We start from the raw sequence: 21948 nt of genomic DNA, 5'->3' as shown, positions 1-21948 counted from the left end.
ACCATCCTCTTTTCTTTATCATTTTATTTTTGTAATTGTGTGTGGGATGTGGGAACCCAGCGAAGGGAAGGGTTTTCATTTCTTGTCTGAGAAACCAAAAGGCGTGCAACATGTGCTACAATCCAAAACCCATCCATCACAAATCCGGAAGAGTTTGGTTTTCATTATTTACAAGGGAGCCCACGTTTCCAAAATATCTGATCCATTAAAAAGCACGCAACATATCTGACGTGGACACAAGATTTCTTGATCCACCTGGCAAGCTGAAATCCATCAATATCTCCAGGTGAGTCCCATGCATTCTTGCCAGGTGTACAATTGCATCAACAGTAGACCTAGCTAGCTAAGTTATGGTCGTCAAGGTTCACTAGAGATTGAGTGAAAGCGAGGATCACCAGCTTTTGAATTAATTGGTCTATTTGGATTATTCAAATTTCAAAGTAATGATTGATGGGTTCTTGCGTATAAATTACAGGTTGGAAACCAAACTCTTTATAGAATTAGAACGTGAGCTTATCCGTGAGCAGAAACGAACACGCTCTGTCAAGAGTGGAACTTGATTGATCTACCGTGTTACCACAAACAGTACTTTGTCAAGGTATCGTGCGGCAGACTCCATGTCTGAGGGAGGCGGTGGTAACAGATTTCTTCTTCTTAAATTCTCTCTGCAAGGAGCAATAGAGAAGAACGAAGCTGATTTTTGCGTCAACTACAGTTAATATATTCCTTTTTTTTCTCTATATTTTCTCAGATCAGAAGGTTTATTATTATGTGGCCCAAGTTGAAATCATCTCTGAGGAAAGGTGAGATCTTTTGTTCGATCGGCTCAGAACTTGGAACTAATTCATCAAGATTTTTTGTATTTCTTTCCTTCAACTTTCAATCAGATTGTTGTAGTGTAGTAGTTAGTCTGTAGGGTAGGGATTATTCCGTAGGTATTGAGAAGATCTTCATGTTCATGGGTTTTGAGGATAGAAAGGACTGAATTTAAAAGATTTTGCTTATGGGTCCAGATTGAGATGAAAAACCCTTCACCTTTTGGATCGAATTGCTTCAATGGATCCTTTGGATCTTTGGTTTTTGATTTGTGGTGTTCAATTTTTCTGGCTTTCTTAGGTGGTTCTCCTTCTCCAAGACAGCAAGTTGGGAGTTGCGTGGGAAACAAGTTAAGCGTGAATGAGGAATACATGGAAGCCTTCAGGACCAAGTCTTACATAGACATATGGAGCAAAGTTCAGGATCAACTGAGAACATGCACCACAAGCGAAGTAGAGAAATCCTCCCCTTTGTCTCCTTTCCAGTCCTACGCCCGTCTCTCCGATTTCTTGCTCGAACCTCGGCAAGAGATCCTGATTGAATTGATCGAAAACTCCCATCTCCATCACCTTCTCATCGATTACTTCGACGGCAGCTTAGAAGCATGCAGAATCTGTGAACTCCTCCTCCACAGAATCAATCAAACACGCAATAATTACTGCATTATTCAAAGGATTATGAACCTGACAAAGACGCTCCCAGCAGAATACTGCGATTACACCGACGATCAGTGTCGAATTATATTCCGTGAACTCGACTCATTCGCGACGCTCGACAACCCGCTTTCCGACACAAGCCCGGTGCAATTCCGTTTACTCCATGAAAGATATGGATTGATGCTGAAGCAGCTAACCTTAAAGCGTAGAAGGATAATCAGAAGAGGAAGGTTGATCCGGTTAAGCAAGAACGGTGCTGGATTGAGCCTTGTTATCGCTTGCGGTGCACTTGCGGTGGCGACCCTAGTTCTTGCCGTGCACACATTGATCGGCATTGTGGCGGCACCAGGGATACTAACTTTCTCTGTAGCTTTCATGAAGAAGAAATTGAAATCTGCTCGAATTGGGCTGAAGACAAGCAAGCTCGCAAGGCTTGAAGCACAGCTCGACGCAGCTGCTAAGGGGGTTTTCATACTGAACAGGGATTTCGACACCATCAGTCGGCTGGTGGTGAGGTTGCACGATGAGATAGAGCATGGCAAGGCCATAGCTAGGATGTGTTTGAGGAGCCAGAAGAGGCAGATACTGGAGGTGGTTGTGAAAGACTTTGAAACCCATGAGTCTTGCTTTCTGGAGCAGCTGGGGGAGCTTGAGGAGCATGTTTACTTGAGTTTTCTCACCATCAATAGAGCTAGGAGGCTGGTCATACAAGAAATAATGGTGCACCCACAATAACAATTGCACTATTGAATTCAGATAGATAGATATATTGACTGTGTTTCTGCTAACAGGTATGATGATGATGATGATGATGCATGCATGCATGCATGGAGATGATGGTGATTTATAAGTTGCCAATTAAGTTTGACTGAATCCAGAACCTGTGAGAGTACTGCTCACTCTAAAGAATTAGTTTTGTGACTTGGTGAATCTACCTGAACAAGATGACTCAAGCCTGCAAATTAAATTAAAATTATTCATTGGTTTGTTAGCTTTCAGTTCCTTTATTTATTTTTGGAAATACAATGAATTGAAGAGGTAGATATGAGTTCATTTGATTGAAGTGATCCCATAACAAGTCTTGTACAGAGAAGAGAAACATGTTTGTATAGACAATATTCTTTTATTACAATATATAAATTCATTTTTGTTAATTAGTTTTCCACATACTCTATGGTGATGGTCTCTATTCATTAATTATTAGTCTACGTGTCATTCGATTCATTAATTTGAGGGGCTGGACTTGAAGCAATATCAGAACATCAGAATGTGCTCTTGGATTGGCATGGATATATGTCTACTGAACCGCTTGATCAATAAGAAATTAAACCTGAAAAATCGTATCAACAACATGCAGCTAGCCCCCATGAATTTTTTACAGGTTTCAGTACCCACTGATCGATCAGTAAGTCATTATCTTGGAAATGACATTTCCCAACGATTTCATTTTGCTGGAAACAAGGAGAAGAGACATGCATTCATTAATTTGCTAGAAACAAGAATATATTGATGTTGGCCTTTTACTTGGTTCTTAAGCAAAAAAGAATTTAGCATGATAAGCTTGGCATTACTTGATGAACTTAGCTATGACTTGTTAGACCCTTTTACATGCCCCATATATGGGAAAAGCTGAATTTAATGAACTGACTATTAGTTGAACTTACTTCTGGGAAAAGCTGGAACCTACATTGGGTGATGCCATTTTTTTACTTGCCGGGACCTACATTGTGTGTGTGCGGCTTTTTTTTATAAATGTGTGTATGGTTTTTTTTTTTCTAATAATTAATTAAGGTGTTGCTTTTCGCATTTTTTATTTTAAGGATTCATCTCCTTTTTATAGTTAAAATACTCTTACAAATTCTGAATTTTTAACAACAAAAAGTAGATAAATCACTGCCAAATGCAACCTAAATAGCCATTCTCTACCATATATTGAAAGTTTCCTATAAAGAAAGCATCCGCTGACAATCCATTATTATGGCTTAATTAATGGACCTTTGGTAACTGTATTACTTTGTATTAAATAATAGAATGATATCTACTTTGTTCAGGGCAAGCCCGTGGTCACACTGTCTCAACGGCCTCTTGCAATTTTGTATTGGGAATATTTCTCCATCAAATGAAATATATAAATATGAAAATATTCTCAATGCAAAGCTGTAAGGACTGTTCGAATGGGCGTTGTGTTAAGCAGAACCCTAATAGAATATTCATGATATAATAATCAATCCGATTTGAATTTCAGATAGGATAAAGGAGCTCATATGTCACAACCTCTTTTCAAATTTATTCACTAAAAGATAAAAGCAATATTTCTTTCGGTTCAGCTACTTCAGCTGTTATTAAATAGCCTCTTTAAATATATGATCAAGCCATTATTCTTGGAAGAGTTTGTTTGATTGGCCTAAAATATGTCTTCAAACCAATGTTCAGAGAACCGAACTGGTTATAGAACCAGAGAAAAGAGAGGTTCAATTGGAGTAAAATCATGATGCATATATATATATATATATATATATATGTATGTATGTATGTATATGTATATATGTATGTATATTATGGGGTCATATAAATACTATATATAATATATTTTACAACTTTTAATACACTTAACTATGGTAGATTGATGGTAATTTCTTTAACTTTAGGGTAAATTACAAAAACCTCCCTTCAAATTTCTCACAATCATAAAAACCTCCCCTCAAGTTTTACTTTAACAAAAACTTCCTCTAAACTTTGGAAAAACTCAACACAAACCTCTCTTCTGTTATTAAACCAAATGAAAAATGTTTAACTGATATGTTATTTTTTAAATACCTATTTTACCCTTTTATATATGATTTTATAAAATTTTACTAAAAACTTATTAATAGTTAGTAAGGGTGAGCAAAAAAACCGAACCAACCAAACCAAAAAATCGATTAACCGAACCGATTAATATATATATTATTTTTTACTTTTTTTTGAAATTCGATTAAAAGAGTTTGACGGTCCGAGAGACTGCCGCCACTACTAGTCTGGCAGTGCCAAATTGCCAGTCTAAGTGTCTAACAGTTTGGCATTGCCAGTTTGAAACTTTGAATTGAAAGTTGGGCAATGCGATAGTCTCCATTGCCCATCGGTTTACTTTACTCTTTGTATTCCCCAATGAAACAATACACAAACTCACAGAGAAGCTAACCATACCTCTTCTTTTTCTTCTGATTTTCTCTTCCTTGACTTCCTTATCTTCTCCCTAGTATCGTCTCCATAATTCAACGCTCTAATCTTTGAGTATTTCTGTATATTCATGCACAATTATAGATCCAGGTCATACGGGGATGGGAGAATGCAGATGAAGAGCTTCTACTCTTTGTATTCCCTAATCCCCAATCTAGATGGCCGTGCAACCCACACCAACCACCAGCATGACAGTAGCCGCAGCACCAAGTGGTAATGCTGGTCGCCGCCTCGTCAACAAGCAAGCACCAACGCAGCACCAAGCCCATCAAACAGACTTCTGTCTCTCTTCTCTCTCTATCACTTCTCCTCTCTGTGTCTCCGCCAGACTTCCGATAACAACCACCGGCACCGATAACAACCACCATCTTCATGAAAAATGAAAAAAGAAATGAAAAATCCACCATCTTCATGAAAAATCCGACACCAACAGCAACCACCGAGTTACCGACAATTTTAATTTTTTTTTTTTTATTTTAAGTGCATAAAAAATTAAAAAACCAAATCGCAATTAACCGGTCCCGATTAACCGATTGCATCGATTCGGTTTTGATTTAGATATTTAAAGAACCGATCATATCAGTTCGGTTTGAAAAAATACCCAACCGAATCGTGAGCACCCCCTAAATTGGTTAGACAGGACACAGAACTCGTGTTGCTTCTGGTTATAAGGCCGAGTCCTAACACACCCACGAAATGAAACCAGCAGAAGCTAATAGCGGCTCTGGTGGCCCGAGAAGAAAATGCTGGCTCTCCTGATCAAGGTTGCGAATGAAGAAACCCAGCACCATCAAAATTGTCCCCGTTCAAATATTTCCATTTCTCCAACGTCATCCTTCCCCAAAAAGCACAAAGCATAGCAATAATCACATTCTCTGCTAACATGGAGGCTCTCGAAGAAATTCACAAAAAGCAATCGTGCACTTTCCTTCACTCATTCACAAATTTTATTTTCTATGTTCTTTTTTCCTTAGATTAACAGGGTTGCTCTTCCTTTCCTTGAATTAACATCAATAGAAACTCATCTCTACGATGAAAACCATCTCTGCAATACAACAACACCCACTGGAAATCTCGCAGAGCCCCAACCACTTATGAATAGGTGAAGGCAGCTTCCACTAAACAACCACTGAAATTATCATTTAATAGTAAGACCGACTACCAGACGCCGACAATCGCACCCATCCTTAGCGGTAACTCCGCTTCACAAACAAGCTATGACCCCTGACCCTCTCCCATTCACAACCAAACGAATAGATCCACGATCCAGATCAAATCATATCGTATCAGATCAAATTTTATCAAGCTTCACGGCTTTGCCGAAAGGCTTTTCAAATCGAAGGTACAGTCGTGCTGCTTCGGGTACCGGTGTGAACCACAGAATGTGATCCTGCATCGGCACTTGAACCTGGTCAGTTTGACAGACATACTTCGGCTGCGGAGCCACCGAAGGTGACCCAACGGATGCCGGCACGAAGAGCAGATGATCCGCGGGGGTTTCATTTGAAACTTTTACAAGTGGATGAGAAACAAGACCGGTTGACAGGGCAGCAGAGGAGGAAGAGGACAATGAGGCAGTGAGGGATTTCTCGACGGCGATCTTGGCGGAGGATGCTTGTTCCTCCTTGATGCTTTGGTGGCGTTGGGCTTCTTCATTCGGAACCTTGACCAGGAGAGCCAACGTTATATTCTCCGACCACCAGAGTCACTGTTAGTTTCATTTCGGCCCTAGAGGTTCGTGTGCCCTATCTTTTAAAATATATAAAATCACGTATAAAAGGATAAAATAGGTATTTAAAAAAAAATAATAACATATCTCTCAAATATTTTCCTGTGATTTAGTAACAAAAAGGAGGTTTGTGTTGAGTTTTTTTATTAAAGTAAAATTTAAAGAGAGATTTTTACGATTGCCAGAAAATTCAGGAGAGGTTTTCGTATTTTACCCTTAATTTTAAAGACAAATGACATGACATAGTTTCATAAAATTAGAAGTGATTTACCGATTTTGCAGTTAAACCAGAACCGGATTTTACCCTTAACATTGTTTTAGTCAGGTCAGGAATCAAGATGCTTGAATTGGCTTCTAGTTCTATGGGTATCCGTACATTCGACAAACAATTGAAGACAGCCAGCTGCTACTACGAAAGTAGGTTTGATTGCAGTGTTCAGGCTCAGGGGTCATGAGAGTTGCAGTCTTGGAACTCTTACACACAGAGGTTGATCCAACTTATTATCTGCCTATTCATATTCATATGAGCATTACTCGCATTAGAGACATTCATTGTCATCAACTATGCCTTAGATCCCATGGTTGATTGTGAAGAGTGGTGAAGCATAAATTAGATCCCATGGATTATTGATTGAATTATGTAGCTGCATCAATTGATGCCTTATCTGCTTATCTTCCTTCATTTATTTTTGATCGACTATGATGGGTATAGACAATATGAACTGTCTACTGCTTCTCATACATATGTATATTTGAATTGATACACATAAATATGGCCAGACATGAAGATTTCTTTCGCACAATAAGATCAATAAATAAATGTACTTATATGCTATCTCCCATTTCATCTTCCTTAATAATGAATAGGTTTGTCTTGACTCTTGCAAGCAGTCTTCTGTTTGAGCGAGTCAGCAAAAAAGTCCCAAAATTTTCACCCAAAAGACCATTTAGAAAAAGCCAAAAACTTTAGGCTTATTGCCTTATTACGTTTTAGAAAAAACCCTTTTATAAAGAAAAGGCCCATTTAAAATGTCACACCAAACACTTAGAAGCTCCTTATTTATTAAACACTTATTTGAAAAGCCCATTTAGAAACAATAAGCACTCTCAAACACGGCTTGGCTGCTTATTTATTAAGCACCTATTTGGTGAAAAGCCCATTTACACAAGAGACAGGCTTACATTGGGTAAGGAAACTATAAGATAATGCTTAGAATTAGAAAAACGATATTTTTTATATGAAAAGCTATGTAGACTGTGTTTGGTTGCTGTGCAAATTTATTTGCACTTGTACAAACGCATAGGAGTGCAACTGTAAAAAATGCAAATTCTTGTTTAATTTTGTTTTGGATTTTACTTTATTTTGCTTCATGTTTTAATTTACTTCATTTGTACTTCAATTAAATAAAATAAACTAAAATAGGTCAGAATTTAAATTCAAATAATTTGCACTGCCATGGTTTTGCATCAATGCAAATTTAGTTGCATTGCAACCACACACAGCCTTAATTAAATAATCATTGAATGACATAAAAGTAGGGGAAATGTTCCCTATGTGCAGCTGTTGTCATGAGGATAATAGGTCCTAAATCCCCTACATAAAGAGAAACTGCATCACCGGGTAGATGAGTTTAACTTGGCATACCTTTTAATAGGGTGTGGGATCAAATCCCCGTGGTAAGGTCGGTGGATCTAATGTGCACATGCTCTGTAATATCAGAGAAAAAAAAAAAAAGAGAGAGAGAGAGTGAGAATGAGCAATAGAGATGGAAATTTCACCCATCCCCGTGGGGCCCCACCCTTCCCCGCCCTGATCGGGGTGGGTTTTTTTACCACTGATTGGGGTTTGGGATGGGTTTAGGGAAAACCCAAAACTCTGAGGTTGGGGGCACTATTTGTCCATGCAAGGTGGGGCAAAGTCAGGGATCCTGGTTCCCCATGGGGGACAGGGATGAGGTTAAGGTTTTTTGTCCTGCTGGGATTCAGGAAAGGGAATTTGAATTTCGGATACGGAGCAGGCAAAACCCAGACCCACCCCCACCCCCACCCCCACCCCCACCTCGCCCCGTTGTCATTCCCAACTGTTACTGAGCTATGGAGCCAACCATAATACTTCAAGCTAGTAATAAAATGCATGAGACCTACAACCATTTAATTTTTCGCTATAGATCATATATATTTTATCACAACCACTTTTCTATTTGAATGGTAGGTTAGTACGTTGTTCAACCATTTGGGTCAAATGGATCGACTCATAATATCAATTAAATGATGAAACTTTTAAAAATAGAAATATACAAAAGATTATAAAAAATACAAAAAATAGAAAATTTATATATTAATCATATCAAACAATAATTATTTTTATTAATGGCTAAATAAAGTATAAGATTTAAAACCAATGTAAAAATGAAATTTGTTTTCCTATCTAAGTTCTAGGTCAATGGTCTAACCTTCTCAATCAAATGAGTTAACCCAAGATGTCATTGTGATATTTAAAATAAGTGTAGACATTAAGATCTATAATATTATATATTTGTTATATTAAAAAAATAATGTCATAAGTAAAACTTATTCTTATTAATGATGGAAATGTAATATAAAAAAAAAGATTAAAAAACAGAGAACTTGACTCCACTAGCCAAACCAAATAACTCAATAGTTCAAGTAGTTAGGTCACCATGTCATTAACCGAGTCAATGGTGTTTTATAAGCAAGTAGTTTTTTTTTTTTTTGTTTTTTTGGTAACCGGTGTTATGCACCATTAATAACTTTCCCCAGACCCCTTTTTCCCCAAAGTGCTGATTGCGGGATTTGATCCCACATCACCGCTGGAACAAACCAGCTAACACACCAACGAGCCAGCCCTCAGATAAACTCAGTTTGTTATAAGCAAGTAGTTTGGTGGTATGGAAACCCAAAATCTTGATTAGGTGACAGATAAACTACTAAACTAATCAAACTAGTTGATTTAATCATGAGATAAAAAACACACATAAAAATCTAATGTTCTAAATATTGATGGAACTGCATTTCCTTCTCAATCAAACAAGTCAACTTGTAATTTCATAAATTAATAATAAAAATTATTGTCATGAATGATGGAAATGGCTCAAATAAAAAAAAAAAGAAATGAAAATTAGTGTCTCATAATATGTTGTGCTGTTCAAATAAGTCGACAATTCAACAAGGTCATATAGTTGTTGACCAAGTCAATTTTTTTTTTTGCAAAGTGGTTTAAGTTGAAACAAAACGTTGGCATGTAATATATCTACCTAATTCAACCGAAAACATTGACACATAAACCACAAGTATGAAGATTTTAAGACGGGCCTTTAGGTTAAAATGCAATATATCTAACTATGCACCATGATTCAATTCAAGTTGGTACGTATCATATTGGGAGCACCCCAATACACCCCTACAGAGGGTTTACCGGGGTTCTGACCAGTTCAGGGGTTGGAGGAACCTTAAACCGGCCCCCCTAAGTTAGTTTAAAAAAAATAAAAAAAAAGTAACGATACTGTCCAATACACCCCTACCGACGTATTGGACATATCAATATTTAAAACCTTGATTCAATTATTTATCTTTCTTATATTTTGATAAGAACAATGAAATTGTTGTTATTATCACTTCAAGTTGCAACTTACACATTTACTAGTTTCAATAAAGATTCTCGATTCTTTACCAAAAAAATTCTCAATTTTAGGTCAAAATAAATACACCAAAGATTTGAAGTATCGATATACAGAAGAACTTCGTATTGGGTGTTTAAGGACACGCTCCTCTTTTTTCTTCAAAGTATCGATATTTTGAACTTGAATACACTCAAGGCTTTTCATTTTGCTATATCCAAAGCCAAAATTTCACCGCATGGTTGGGCTGACTTCAATTGATTCAAATATATCAGCGCTAGGCAAAAAGCCAGAAGAGAAAAGAATACACCTAAACCCAATTTTCTATTCACTCTCTATCCGCCATGGTTTTTAAAATCGACCTGGAGATCGAACCAGTCAGGGGTTCGGTTATTGGGTCGAATGGTCTGTTCGTTTGAACCGAACGATTGGCCCATTCTAACAAAAAAATAAAAATAAATAAAAAACGGTCAAAACCATTCGAACAGTTAACCACCCAGGTCAGTGGTTTGCTGACCAAAATCAACGATTTTAGGCAAATTTCCAGTTTTGGGAAAAACCAAAACCAGTCATCTGACCGATTCTCAGTTTTTCTGGTCGGGTCTGGTTTTGAAAACAGTGCTATCCGTGCCCCACCCACAGTACACTGCAGTCGCGCATTTCACAGATGGCAATACAAGATGAGGATGTATGGCTGCAATTCAAGGCGGGTAGAGTAATGGGCAGGAAATCCGGTTTGATACACATAGGGCTTCGACAAATCATGCAATTAGTGCACTCTGTTTGGATACACCCTGCGTGTTCATCATTCATTGGCTGCTCATTGAATCATCATTCGAAAACCTAAAAATAATAAATAATAAATAATAAAAGGGAAAATCCATGATGCGGAAAAGATATGGTATGGGAAGAGTTTTGACCAATCAAAACCACCCATGAATTTTGATAAATAACACCTGATTGACTACCACTTTTATGATTCCAATTGACTGGTCAGAAGTTTTTCAGATATCATGTCTTTTCCATATCATAGTTGAACTCTAAAATAAAATACATGTAATTCAGTAATAGAATATTATGGTAGAACCTTCTGATAATCACATACGCAACAAGACAAATAGAACTAACATTTATTGCGAAAAATAAAATTATGTCTACTCGATTTTAAAAAACCGAAGGAATTGCCACTCTTATCCAAGGTCAGTTTGTGGTCATTTAAAGTAGAGTACGACCTTCATAAAAATTCAGTCACAACATACAAGGCTCTTCTCATGTACACCGGTGGGAATGTATATAGGCACCCAAGAAGGCCCTCCCCAAAGACTGTTGGTCCAACATGTAAATTAGGGCTAACGAAATCCAAGGATGCAGCCAAGCAAGATTTTTGTAGTTGAGACTGAGAGTCTTGAGACCAAAATGGATATTTTATTTCTGGATGCCGTGTAGGTGCAAAGTTTAATGTTTTAACATGTGTAGCACTAGCATAGGCCCTTTCTCCATCCAAAACAACCAGGACTAGTTAGCAAAAGACCAATGGAAGCTAGCTTTTAGGATTGATCAGGATTCTCTCTCTTCCAAGTCTCTCAGGAATTTTCTCACAGAACTGATCACATGAAGGGGACTTTCCACATGAACAGCATGACCACACTTGGGAACCTCAACAATATCATGGATTATTTTGTGTTTGTTATCTTTGTTTCCCAATCCATGGCTTATCTCATTGTGCATTTGCCGAGCAATTTCCTTGAACTTTTGATCCTTCTCCCCCACAATGAACAGGAGGGGCCTCTTGCATTGCTTCAAGTCTTCCCACAAGGACCTAGCATGAGAGGGGGAACCAAGTGAACATTAGTTTACTTCGCATTATAGGTGATAAATTCAATCTTTTTGTGAATCCTTACTGATCTTAGACAAGTCAGAGACTGGGACTTCACACTTCAGATGACCATATTGATCCAGCTGGAATAAGTCTTACTCATCAGCCAGTAGTTTTGATTAAAGTTTTTTCATGGCAATGGACCAAGTCAAAAAGTCTGAGCAAAGCTAATGTGTAATTGTCTCTTTCCATGTATCTAGAGAAGGGCCATTGCTCAGTGATGATCCCAGTTATCCCAGGGTCTTGGGAGGGATAGACTGGAAATGGACCTAACCTTCGACAATTTTTTTGGGTACAAAATGGCTGCTCTAAGACTCAAACCCAAGTCATCACACTTGTCATCCTGAGATTTCTCCATTGCACCAAGCAATGATTCACTGTGTTCCCACATGTTCAATTGGTAAACGAAAACATCTTAACTCAATGTGACCCCTCCCACCCTCTGGGAAACATAACCTTTGGTAAGCCGTAAGCAGGTAAGGCTTTAACACCTATGCAAAGTTTCTGGTTAAAACAAACTTCACATGGGGATTTCATTGCAGGACACACCATCTATAGCAATCTCAGAGTGCATAAACTACTAAAAGTTGCTGCTCACTAATAGGACTCAGAAAGTTCGCAGTCTTGATAATGTCTAGGGCTGTCAATAGGCCAGGCAGACCCAAACCCAAACCATCTATATATTTATATATAGATATAGTACAAAAATACCTCCCATTTTATACCTATTTTTTTCATGATATACTAGTAATATTATCATATTATGAGGTCTAAATGTGCCAATTTAACAAATAAGTAGGTTTGTTGTCAAATTACAGGTTAAAAAGATAGCTATCAATTATAATTAGCTCTTATTCAGTTAGACCCAATAATCCTGATTACAGATCCCATAGGGTCTAGTTTGGAATTAGTTCTGCACATTTCCTTATCTGGTCTGGGTCTATCCTGAACCAGACCAGACCTGGTCCATTGACAGCACTAATGTCAGGCACTTGACAATGGTCTAACTTCTCGAAAATTGTAATGGTTGGCACAACTAAATGTTCGATTGAAATAAACTTTATCTAATGGATACCAAGTGGTGCACTAATAAATGATCTCATGATTAAAGAGAAAAAAAAATCAAAGGATGAAGATTAGCTTACGGTTGCTTCCCAATGCTTAAACTGGACAGGACATTTGCAAGAGAGTGAACATCATCATGCTGTGCACGGTGGTCAACTATATGTTCAAAATGTGGATGATTACGTAAGCTGTCACATGAAAAACTCAGTCATGCACAAATCAAAGTTGCATCTTGAGTAAACTAAAGGTACAAGCCAGCATCTTTGCATGATAATGTAATCCAGATAATAGACAGAGGCATGAAACTAGGAATGTGGCATGAAAGAAGTGGTCAATCACCTATTCCAAAGTCCTCCAGCATACCACATATCCAGAAAGGATGGCAAGCCATGCACAGAAAGGTACTGTACTCTTGCATCATCTTCAGCTGTACGAATTCGCCTATTTTCCACATCCTTCAATCCAGGACTTCCTGATATTATGACAGCCCCATTGATCTTCATGAACAGGAGTTTTGTTTCTTTAGAAACTTCAACCTGATGTTTTATCTTGGAAACAACAAAATAGAAAAGAAAATCATATATTGAAGAGAAAATTGGTCTACCTTCTTGTTGCATCTCAGGGCCATATATAATGCAATCCTTGCTCCCATGGAGTATCCAACAAGGAGAACCTTTCCAGGAGTAATATCTTGAATCAGATTATGCAATACATCTGCAAGTACTTCAATTGAAATACCTGGTTCTACTTTTGCTTCTTTATGAGGACCAATTTGTAACAGTGATCCCCCATGACCTGGAAGATCAATTGAAATGCATCGTGCAGTAGCTGAAAGGGCCTTCATTATGGGTACCCAATCTTCACCAGTCCCAAGAAAGCCATGAAGAAAAATTATTACCTTATCCTGCACTAGCTCAATAAAGTTGATGAATGAGAAAGGGGGGGAAACTTTGGTGCAACTATATTCCCACTAAAGTAACATTTTCATATATAAAGAAATGAGGAGTTGGCAACTTGAAATGGGTCATAAGCTGTTTGTCAGACAGATAACTAAGAGTCTTAAAATAAATACTGAAAAACCACATAAATTGCTTCTTAAGGATGGATTTCATGCAAGTTATACATCAACTTCCTTCCATTCACATCAGCGGAAATAAATGCAAAAAGAAATGGGAAAATTGATGACCTTACAAACAAATAGTTGAAATAGATATGCACAAATAAGCACCCGGGCATTCATGATATGTGAACCATGATGGAATATAGAAATTCCATCGATTACATCAAAAGATATATTATTGTGGTTGGGCAATAGCCAACAAAATATGAAGAAAACTCAGCAGTTTACTTCAATGAATGCATCAAGGTACACACATTAGAGAAGCTTCCTTTCTATAAGAGGAGCTTCTGGCCTTCTATCCAAAATTCTAACAAGGAAGCAGCATGTGACATACGTACAAATTTAGGTCTAACCAGACAAACCTAATGGCCCTTTTCTTACCTGTGAAGTACATGATACTAGTTTATATGACTTGTCAACCATACGGTACATCAGATAACATATTCCCTTTAAAATGTATATAAAAAATGGATGCAAGAACTACTGTCTCCAACTGTAAAGAGATAGGCCAGAATCAATTGGACCTAATGGATTCTTTTCATCCTTTCTGTGGAGTCAAACCTCAGTTATTGTTGTAATTTAGGGATAATTATCTATGTAGTGAGGCAATGCATCCAAATTACTAGTTATATATTTGGCATTGTACCCAAATACACTTGTCTCTTGTAGAATCACAATTCATATGATATCTACATGCTCAAATACATTTGTTAAAGCAATCAATTAACTTACATCTAAACTTCTTCCAGCATCTCGCACTTTAAGGGAACAGGATAAGTCCTGACAACTAACTGTCAAATAATATGACCGAACTTTCTCTCCACTATAACTTCTTTGGATGGTTTCATGATTGATTTGAAAACTCTGAAGGAGCTGAGCAGCATCTTCAATAGATGCTTCTACACTATTGCGATGTGGATGAACACAAATCTTGAGTTTTTGGGTAGTTATGTCCTCTTTAAGCCATTGATATGTCCCAAGACCATGAGCTATCCTTGAGCTTGGGTCCTTGTTATTCACTTTACATATTTCAACATACTGCTGGTCAAGATAACGTGCAAACTGAATATATGCTGACAAACTAAGGCTGCTTTCAAATGCGCAACTGACAACTGCCATCTTATCATGTTTCTGAGCCCATTTAGCAATCAGTGCTGCATTTTCAAATCCTCCCACAACATTTGGTTTGATCACCTGACACAACCAATATAGTGGAATTAAATTATTGAAGCACTGAACAAATTCCTATTTAACAACCCTATCATTTTTCTCATAAGTTATAACAAAACAGCATTGACTTACAACAGCAACTATACATGGTTGCACGAACTCTGAAAGCTTATCAACAGGATCTTCTTGCATACTGTCAATAGTTTCATCCAGTGCAACAGGTAAACCAGTTTCTTCACAGAACTTGATAATGTCATCTACAGAATCCACAGGTTCCTGAAATAGAGGAAAAGGAAGCATATTTTGGAAACATTTAGTAGCAATGATCTATTGATTACAAAGGAAGTCATTCATGGATACTAAAAGTTTGCTAGCTTGAGTACTCAATTTTGGGAGGAAAATCTAAAGGCACTTTTGTAGCAAGTTCTTTCTATACTTCTTGTGAATAAAATATGGGGGTAACATTCCCAGGTCGAGAGGGCATGAGGAAATTGAATTCCACCTAGAAGTACAAGATTTTTCATGTTTGGCTCTGTTGCATAGAGTGCTGAGGTTATAACCTAAGACAAGATGTTTCCAATTGCTTTGTTGGTACACTATGTGCAAGTGAAATGAAGAGACTGAAACACGTATACCTTTGTTGTGGTTTAATAGTGACTTGTTGGCTGTGCCCCTTTCTTAATCTCTTTCTTTAGGTTGGTATGGGTGTTCATTTTGGAGATTCATCCAAGAAATGCCCAAAGTTTTTGAAGAAACATAAAAAAAAGCCTCCTTTCAATAGAAAACAGTTGTTTACTATTGCAATAACATTTATTTGTATGAAAATAAAAACCTAATGTTAGAATGTTAGAATGATGTCTCTTTGTATGAGTGTTCGGCTGATAAGAGTTCTTATTAGCCCATACTTAAGTTTAAGTTATCCTGTAACTGGGCCTGTGTTAATGGGCCTAAGCCTGTTTAATGTTTTAAGTTAACTGGGTGTCCCATCACTAATCAGGGGCATTCCAGTAATTACTTGTATCTTGTACTACATTCAAATATAAATAATAGCATGGTCGACTGGCTAGTACAGTTTGACATTCCAGCATCTCTTCTTCTTCTCCTCTTTTCTGCTACTTCGGCTACAGTAGTTCAGCTTTCATGGTATCAGAGCATTGAGCACCTTCCTGGTTACAGCCGACGCCATCTCCTCTCTCTTGCTGTCTTTCTTCTTTTTTTTTTTTTTTATCTGGGTTGCTGCTGTGAAACCCTAGGGTTGCAGGAGAACAACACAAGGTTCGACCTATGGTTTCCCTTGGTTGTAGGGCACAAGGGAGGTAAGACCCAGAAGCTTATGTCCTACTAGTTTCTAGTAGTTAGCAGCTATTCGGCTGCTAAGAGAGGTCTGTATAGGACAGACCTAGTTGAGGACTGATTTCAGCAGTCCTAGTGTTGGCCGTAAGGAGGGGAACTCTCTTTACAGTTGCAGTACTCGAAGTTCAAGTGGAGTCTGCATAGCACAGGTCGGTTACCAGCCCAGAACACCTCATTTGCTGCTGTAACTGAACTGCTTCAGAACTGTGACAGTCTCGGCAAGTCTGAAACTGTGTTCGAGCTGTCAGAGCCTGCTGAGGTCACTTCGGCTAATCAGAACCTGCATTAGAACTGGTTCAGAACTTTCAGAACTGCTTCAGCCAGTCTTAAATCAGTGCCATCTACACAGGGGCTGCAGTCAAGATGTCTTCAATATCCGGAGACGTTTCTTCTAGGGATAACAGACCTGCGGCAAGGTCTTCAAATCTGGAAAACCCTAATCTGCACAGCCTGCAGATTACAAGTGTGCTACTGGATGAATACAACTTCAGGGAGTGGTCCGTTTCTGCAATGCTGTTTATTACTTCCCGTGACCTCACAGGCTACCTAGATGGGAGCAAGAAGGAACCTGATGTTGGCAGTGCAGATTATGCTGTGTGGCGCAAGGAGAATGCCACAGTTATGTCCTGGTTGCTTGCCTCTATGACTCCTCGGGTTGCCAGGACTGTTCATCACTTTCCTACAGCAGCCAAGATTTGGGAAAAGGTGTCTAAGACCTATGGACAGAAGAAAAACAATGCTAGAATCTACAGATTGAATCAAAACATTGCTGTCTTAAGGCAAGCTGATATGACAGTTGCAACATACTTTGCAACTCTGGAAGGTCTTTGGGAAGAACTTGACCATCACTTGATATTAGATTGGGAAAATGCTAGGGACAAGGAGAGACATGATAAGCAAATTGAAGAGAGCAGAGCCTTCAAATTTCTGGCTGGCCTAGACCCAGTATATGAGGGTATAAGGTCACAAATTCTAGGGAGAGATGAATTACCGGAGCTTCACCATGTCTATTACCTGGTGAGGAATGAAGAAGTCAGGAGAAGGGAGATGCAAGTTGACTCCCAGACACAGTCAACTGGACTATTTGGAGAACATTCAGCCCTAGTCTCCACTAAGGGAAATAGATATCCAAACAAGAAGTCCCTCGAGTGTACCCATTGTGGTGGTGAGAAACACACAAAGGAGAAATGTTGGGTCTTGTATCCTCATCTGAAGCCAGCTGCTTTGAGAAAGGACAAAAGGCAACATAAGGGTCACACAGCAAGTGGGAATCTTGCCACCAACAACAGTAGTGACAACTCACAGAGTACTCCGACAGTGTCCTCTTCCTCCACAGGGTAGGCTGCCGACTCCTCTGGACCAAGTACTTTGGGCTTCACAGCTAGTGAGGTAGAGGTTCTCAGCCGGGCATTAGCCCGTCTGAAGAAAAATCCTTTAGCTTCCACCTCTCTTGCCAAATCAGGTACAACCTCTGCATTTAGTGCAACTAGTTCCATTAATTCTACCTCTTGGGTGATTGATTCCGGAGCCACTGGCCATATGACAAATATGTCCTCCTTATTCTCTTCATATCATTTGTTGTCTGGCCAAGATAAGATGAGAGTGGCTGATGGGTCTCTCTCCACCATCTCTGGAAAGGGGGTGGTTGACCTAAGCAAGGATCTCTCTCTCTTAAATCAGTCCTATATGTTCCTAGTCTTACCTCAAATCTGTTGTCAGTTTCAAAGCTTACAAAAAATTTGAACTGCAGTATAACTTTTTTTCCTTCTCATTGTGTTTTTCAGGACAAATTGACGAGGAGAACGATTGGGAGTGGTCATGAGTATGGGGGCCTCTACTATTTTGATGCAGACATCAGCTCAGCCCTACAAGCTTCTGCTACTACTAGTCCGGAAAGTGTGGAGTCAATAGCTAGGTTGCACCTGTGGCATGCTAGGCTAGGTCATGTGTCTTTCTCTTCTTTAACAATGTTGTTTCCCGAATTATGTAAGGGAATTCCAAGTCAAAGTTTAATTTGTGATGTGTGTCAAATGTCAAAACAATGTAGAACAATGTATCCAATTTCTAGTAATGAAATTTGAGCTCCTTTTGATTTGGTTCATTCTGATGTTTGGGGACCTTCACCCATTGTTTCCATTGATGGCTTTCGTTACTTTATCAGTTTTATTGACCATTATTCTCGGTGCACTTGGATTTATCTGTTAAAAGGACATGATGAAGTTCCACGGATAACCATGATTTTTTGCAAGATGATTGAAACACAATTTGAGAAGAAGATTAAGCAATTCCGGTCAGACAATGCAGCTGAATACTTTGAAAGATCCCTGAACTCATTCATGGAAGATGCAGGCATGTTACACCAATCATCATGTGCTTACACCCCTCAGAAAAATGGGGTTGCTGAGCGCAAGAACAGGCACCTATTGGAGACAGCTCGAGCCCTACTTTTCTAGCACAAATTGCCCAAGCAATATTGGTCTCAAGCTATACTCACTGCATCATACCTGATAAATCGGATGCCATCTAAGGTATTGGGTATGAAGACTCCTTTCTCTGTTTTGTGTCACACTCTTCCAGAATTTCCTCTTCCTCCACGGGTTTTTGGCTGTACATGCTTCATACATGTGAAGGATCCAAAGAAAACCAAGCTGGATCCCAAGGCTACGAAGGGAATTTTTTTGGGGTACTCTCCTACACAAAAGGGGTATAAGTGTTATGATCTTGTCTCCAAGAAAAAATATGTCACCAGAGATGTAGTCTTTTTTTAGTCTCAACCCTATTTCCAGTCTTCTCAGAATCCTCTTCAGGGGGAGACTAGTGGGTTGGAAGAGGATTCTCATTCTCCCTTCTTTTTTGTTCCCCTTTCATCACCTTCCACTACTCCTAGTTGTGACATTCCGGGTCAACCTAGTGAGGCTCCCACTGTGCCAGTTACTTCTCCTGATACAACAGATGCTCCTGAAGGTTCCAGTAGGCAAGAGAAAGAGATACTTACATACAACAGAAGGAAGAAGGGCCCTCAACCTCATGATTGCAACCAGTTGAACTCAGATCAATCTGTCTCTGCAATCCAAGGTAATTCTGACTCATTCACTTCGGATTTGGATCTTCCTATTGCTCTCCATAAGCCTGTTCGTTCTTGTACCACCCGACATCCCATTGCAGAGACAATTGAACTCAGATCAATCTGTCTCTGCAATCCAAGGTAATTCTGACTCACTCACTTCGGATTTGGATCTTCCTATTGCTCTCCGTAAGACTTTGTATGGCCATGAAGAAAGTCGGGTACACTCAGAGCAGTGTAGATCATACATTGTTTACAAGGAGACAGGATGACAAACTTATGACACTCATTGTTTATGTGGATGATATGGTGATTACTGGAAATGACGTGGAAGAGATGAAGAGGCTGGAGGATTTCTTAGCTTCAGAATTTGAGATCAAAGACCTGGGAAATCTGAGATATTTTCTTGGGATTGAAGTTGCTAGATCAAGAGAAGGAATCTACATATGTCAGCGAAAATATGTGCTAGATCTCCTAGAGGAAACAAGCATGATGGGGTGCAGGTTAGAAGACACTCCAATAGAACCGAACCATGGACTACAAGAATCAATGGGTGAGGAATACTGTGATAAAGAGAGGTACCAAAAATTGGTAGGAAAACTAATATACTTATCCCTTACTCGGCCAGACATTGCCTATGCAATGCATGTTGTCAGTCAATTCATGCACTCACCAAAGATCCCTCATATGAGAGCAGTGGAAAGAATTCTCAGATACTTGAAGACTTGCCCAGGGAAAGGAATTCTATTCAGGAAAAACAACTGACTTGAAATTGAAGCCTACACTGATGCTGATTGGGCTGGTTTTGTTGGAGACAAAAAATCAACCTCAGGTTATTGTACATTCTTGGGAGGAAACCTAGTCACATGGCGCAGTAAGAAGCAGAATGTTGTGGCTAGATCAAGTGCAGAAGCAGAATACCGAGCTATGGCACAGAACTCTTATGGCTCAAAACTCTTCTTAATGAGCTTGGTATTAAGGCTGAGGGTCCTCTCAGGCTGTATTGTGATAATAAAACTGCTATCAACATTGCCAACAACCCCATGCAGCATGACAGGACAAAACATATTGAAATTGATCGACACTTTGTCAGAGAGAGAATTGTTTCAGGAGAACTCTGTGTGCCTTATACTCCATCAGAGTTGCAAATTGTAGATGTATTGACTAAAGGACTGGCAACAACAAAGTTCAGGGACATACTTGGCAAGCTAAACATGATTGATATCCATGCTTAGCTTGAGGGGGAGTGTTAGAATGTTAGAATGATGTCTCTTTGTATGAGTGTTCGGCTGATAAGAGTTCTTATTAGCCCATACTTAGGTTTAAGTTATCCTGTAACTGGGCCTGTGTTAATGGGCCTAAGCTTGTTTAATGTTTTAAGTTAACTGGGTGTCCCATCACTAATCAGGGGCATTCCAGTAATTACTTGTATCTTGTACTACATTCAAATATAAATAATAGCATGGTCGACTGGCTAGTACAGTTCGACATTCCAGCATCTCTTCTTCTTCTCCTCTTTTCTGCTACTTCGGCTACAGTAGTTCAGCTTCACCTAAAACCTAATTTAAGACAAAAGAAGTTGATGTCATTTATTTATTCAATGCTTTAAAAGCTTAGGCTGTGTTTGGTTGCAATGCAAATTTCCTTTCACTGATGCAAAACCATGATAGTGCAAATTATGATTTATTTTTATTTCAAATGTTACCTTATTTTGTTGGATTGCAGTACAAATGAAGTAAAGCATGACTTAAAGCAAAATAAAGTAAAATCCAAAACAAAATTAAACCAGAATTTGCATTCTTTTCATTTCACTCCCATGCATTGGTACTAGTGCAAATAAAATTGCACTGCAACCAAATACAGCCTTAATATTAAAGGATTGTCCCAACTTTATGGGGCAAGCTACATGAGTCCTGTTTTAATTAAATATTTATATAAAAGCTTAATATTAAAGGATTTGCTTCCCATTTCTCTTGCCTTCTTATATAAAAGCTTGTAATTATGATGATTAATTACAAGTCCTTTAATATTAAGGCTTAAAGGCCCTGCCACAAGTCCTTAAAGGACTTGTGGTCACAGTTGTTACAAGTCCTTAAAGGCCCTGCCACAACCACATTCCTACTATCACTCTTGTGGTCACAGTTGCCAATAACAAGGAATGGAATTTTTTGTGAGTTTGGAGGAGTGTCATTAGATAAAGAGAAGGAATTAGCATGGTTGATACTATTTTAGTTTTTGGAAG

General features: G+C 38.6%; 2 protein-coding genes and 1 long non-coding RNA gene across 4 annotated transcripts in view; 2 read left to right on the top strand and 1 right to left on the bottom strand.

Annotated features, from left to right (window-relative positions):
* Positions 1 to 632: 632 nt before the first annotated feature.
* On the top strand, positions 633 to 2517 carry LOC104597835 (UPF0496 protein At1g20180). Its single transcript, XM_010259564.3, has 2 exons — positions 633 to 803; positions 1117 to 2517. The coding sequence occupies exons 1-2, from the start codon at positions 770 to 772 to the stop codon at positions 2205 to 2207; spliced, it is 1125 nt and encodes a 374-aa protein (XP_010257866.2). The 5' UTR covers positions 633 to 769; the 3' UTR covers positions 2208 to 2517.
* A 2650-nt stretch (positions 2518 to 5167) lies between these two features.
* On the top strand, positions 5168 to 7218 carry LOC148792086 (uncharacterized). Its single transcript, XR_016085975.1, has 2 exons — positions 5168 to 6425; positions 6746 to 7218. It is a non-coding gene; the product is annotated as an uncharacterized LOC148792086 (long non-coding RNA).
* Positions 7219 to 10971: 3753 nt separating this feature from the next.
* The window catches only part of PHYLLO (2-oxoglutarate decarboxylase/hydro-lyase/magnesium ion-binding protein), a 111769-nt gene continuing 100792 nt past the window's right edge, over positions 10972 to 21948 (bottom strand). Inside the window, exons 23-28 of one of the 2 annotated variants that reach the window (XM_010259565.2) lie at positions 15422 to 15565; positions 14852 to 15313; positions 13604 to 13903; positions 13339 to 13496; positions 13080 to 13187; positions 10972 to 11877 (exon numbers count right to left, since the gene is read on the bottom strand). In XM_010259565.2, the coding sequence (XP_010257867.1) occupies positions 11616 to 11877; positions 13080 to 13187; positions 13339 to 13496; positions 13604 to 13903; positions 14852 to 15313; positions 15422 to 15565 (1434 nt within the window). In that variant the 3' untranslated portion in view covers positions 10972 to 11615. Of the gene's footprint in view, positions 11878 to 13079; positions 13188 to 13338; positions 13497 to 13603; positions 13904 to 14851; positions 15314 to 15421; positions 15566 to 21948 lie in introns of those variants that run through there. The other variant, XR_016085854.1, reaches the window with a different exon arrangement.

Source organism: Nelumbo nucifera, chromosome 4 (genome assembly GCF_055504915.1).
Source record: "Nelumbo nucifera cultivar China Antique chromosome 4, China Antique-T2T, whole genome shotgun sequence".
Taxonomy (NCBI): domain Eukaryota; kingdom Viridiplantae; phylum Streptophyta; class Magnoliopsida; order Proteales; family Nelumbonaceae; genus Nelumbo; species Nelumbo nucifera.
The sequence above is the reverse complement of the archived record's forward strand: the minus strand, read 5'-3'. Positions and strand labels throughout refer to the sequence as shown.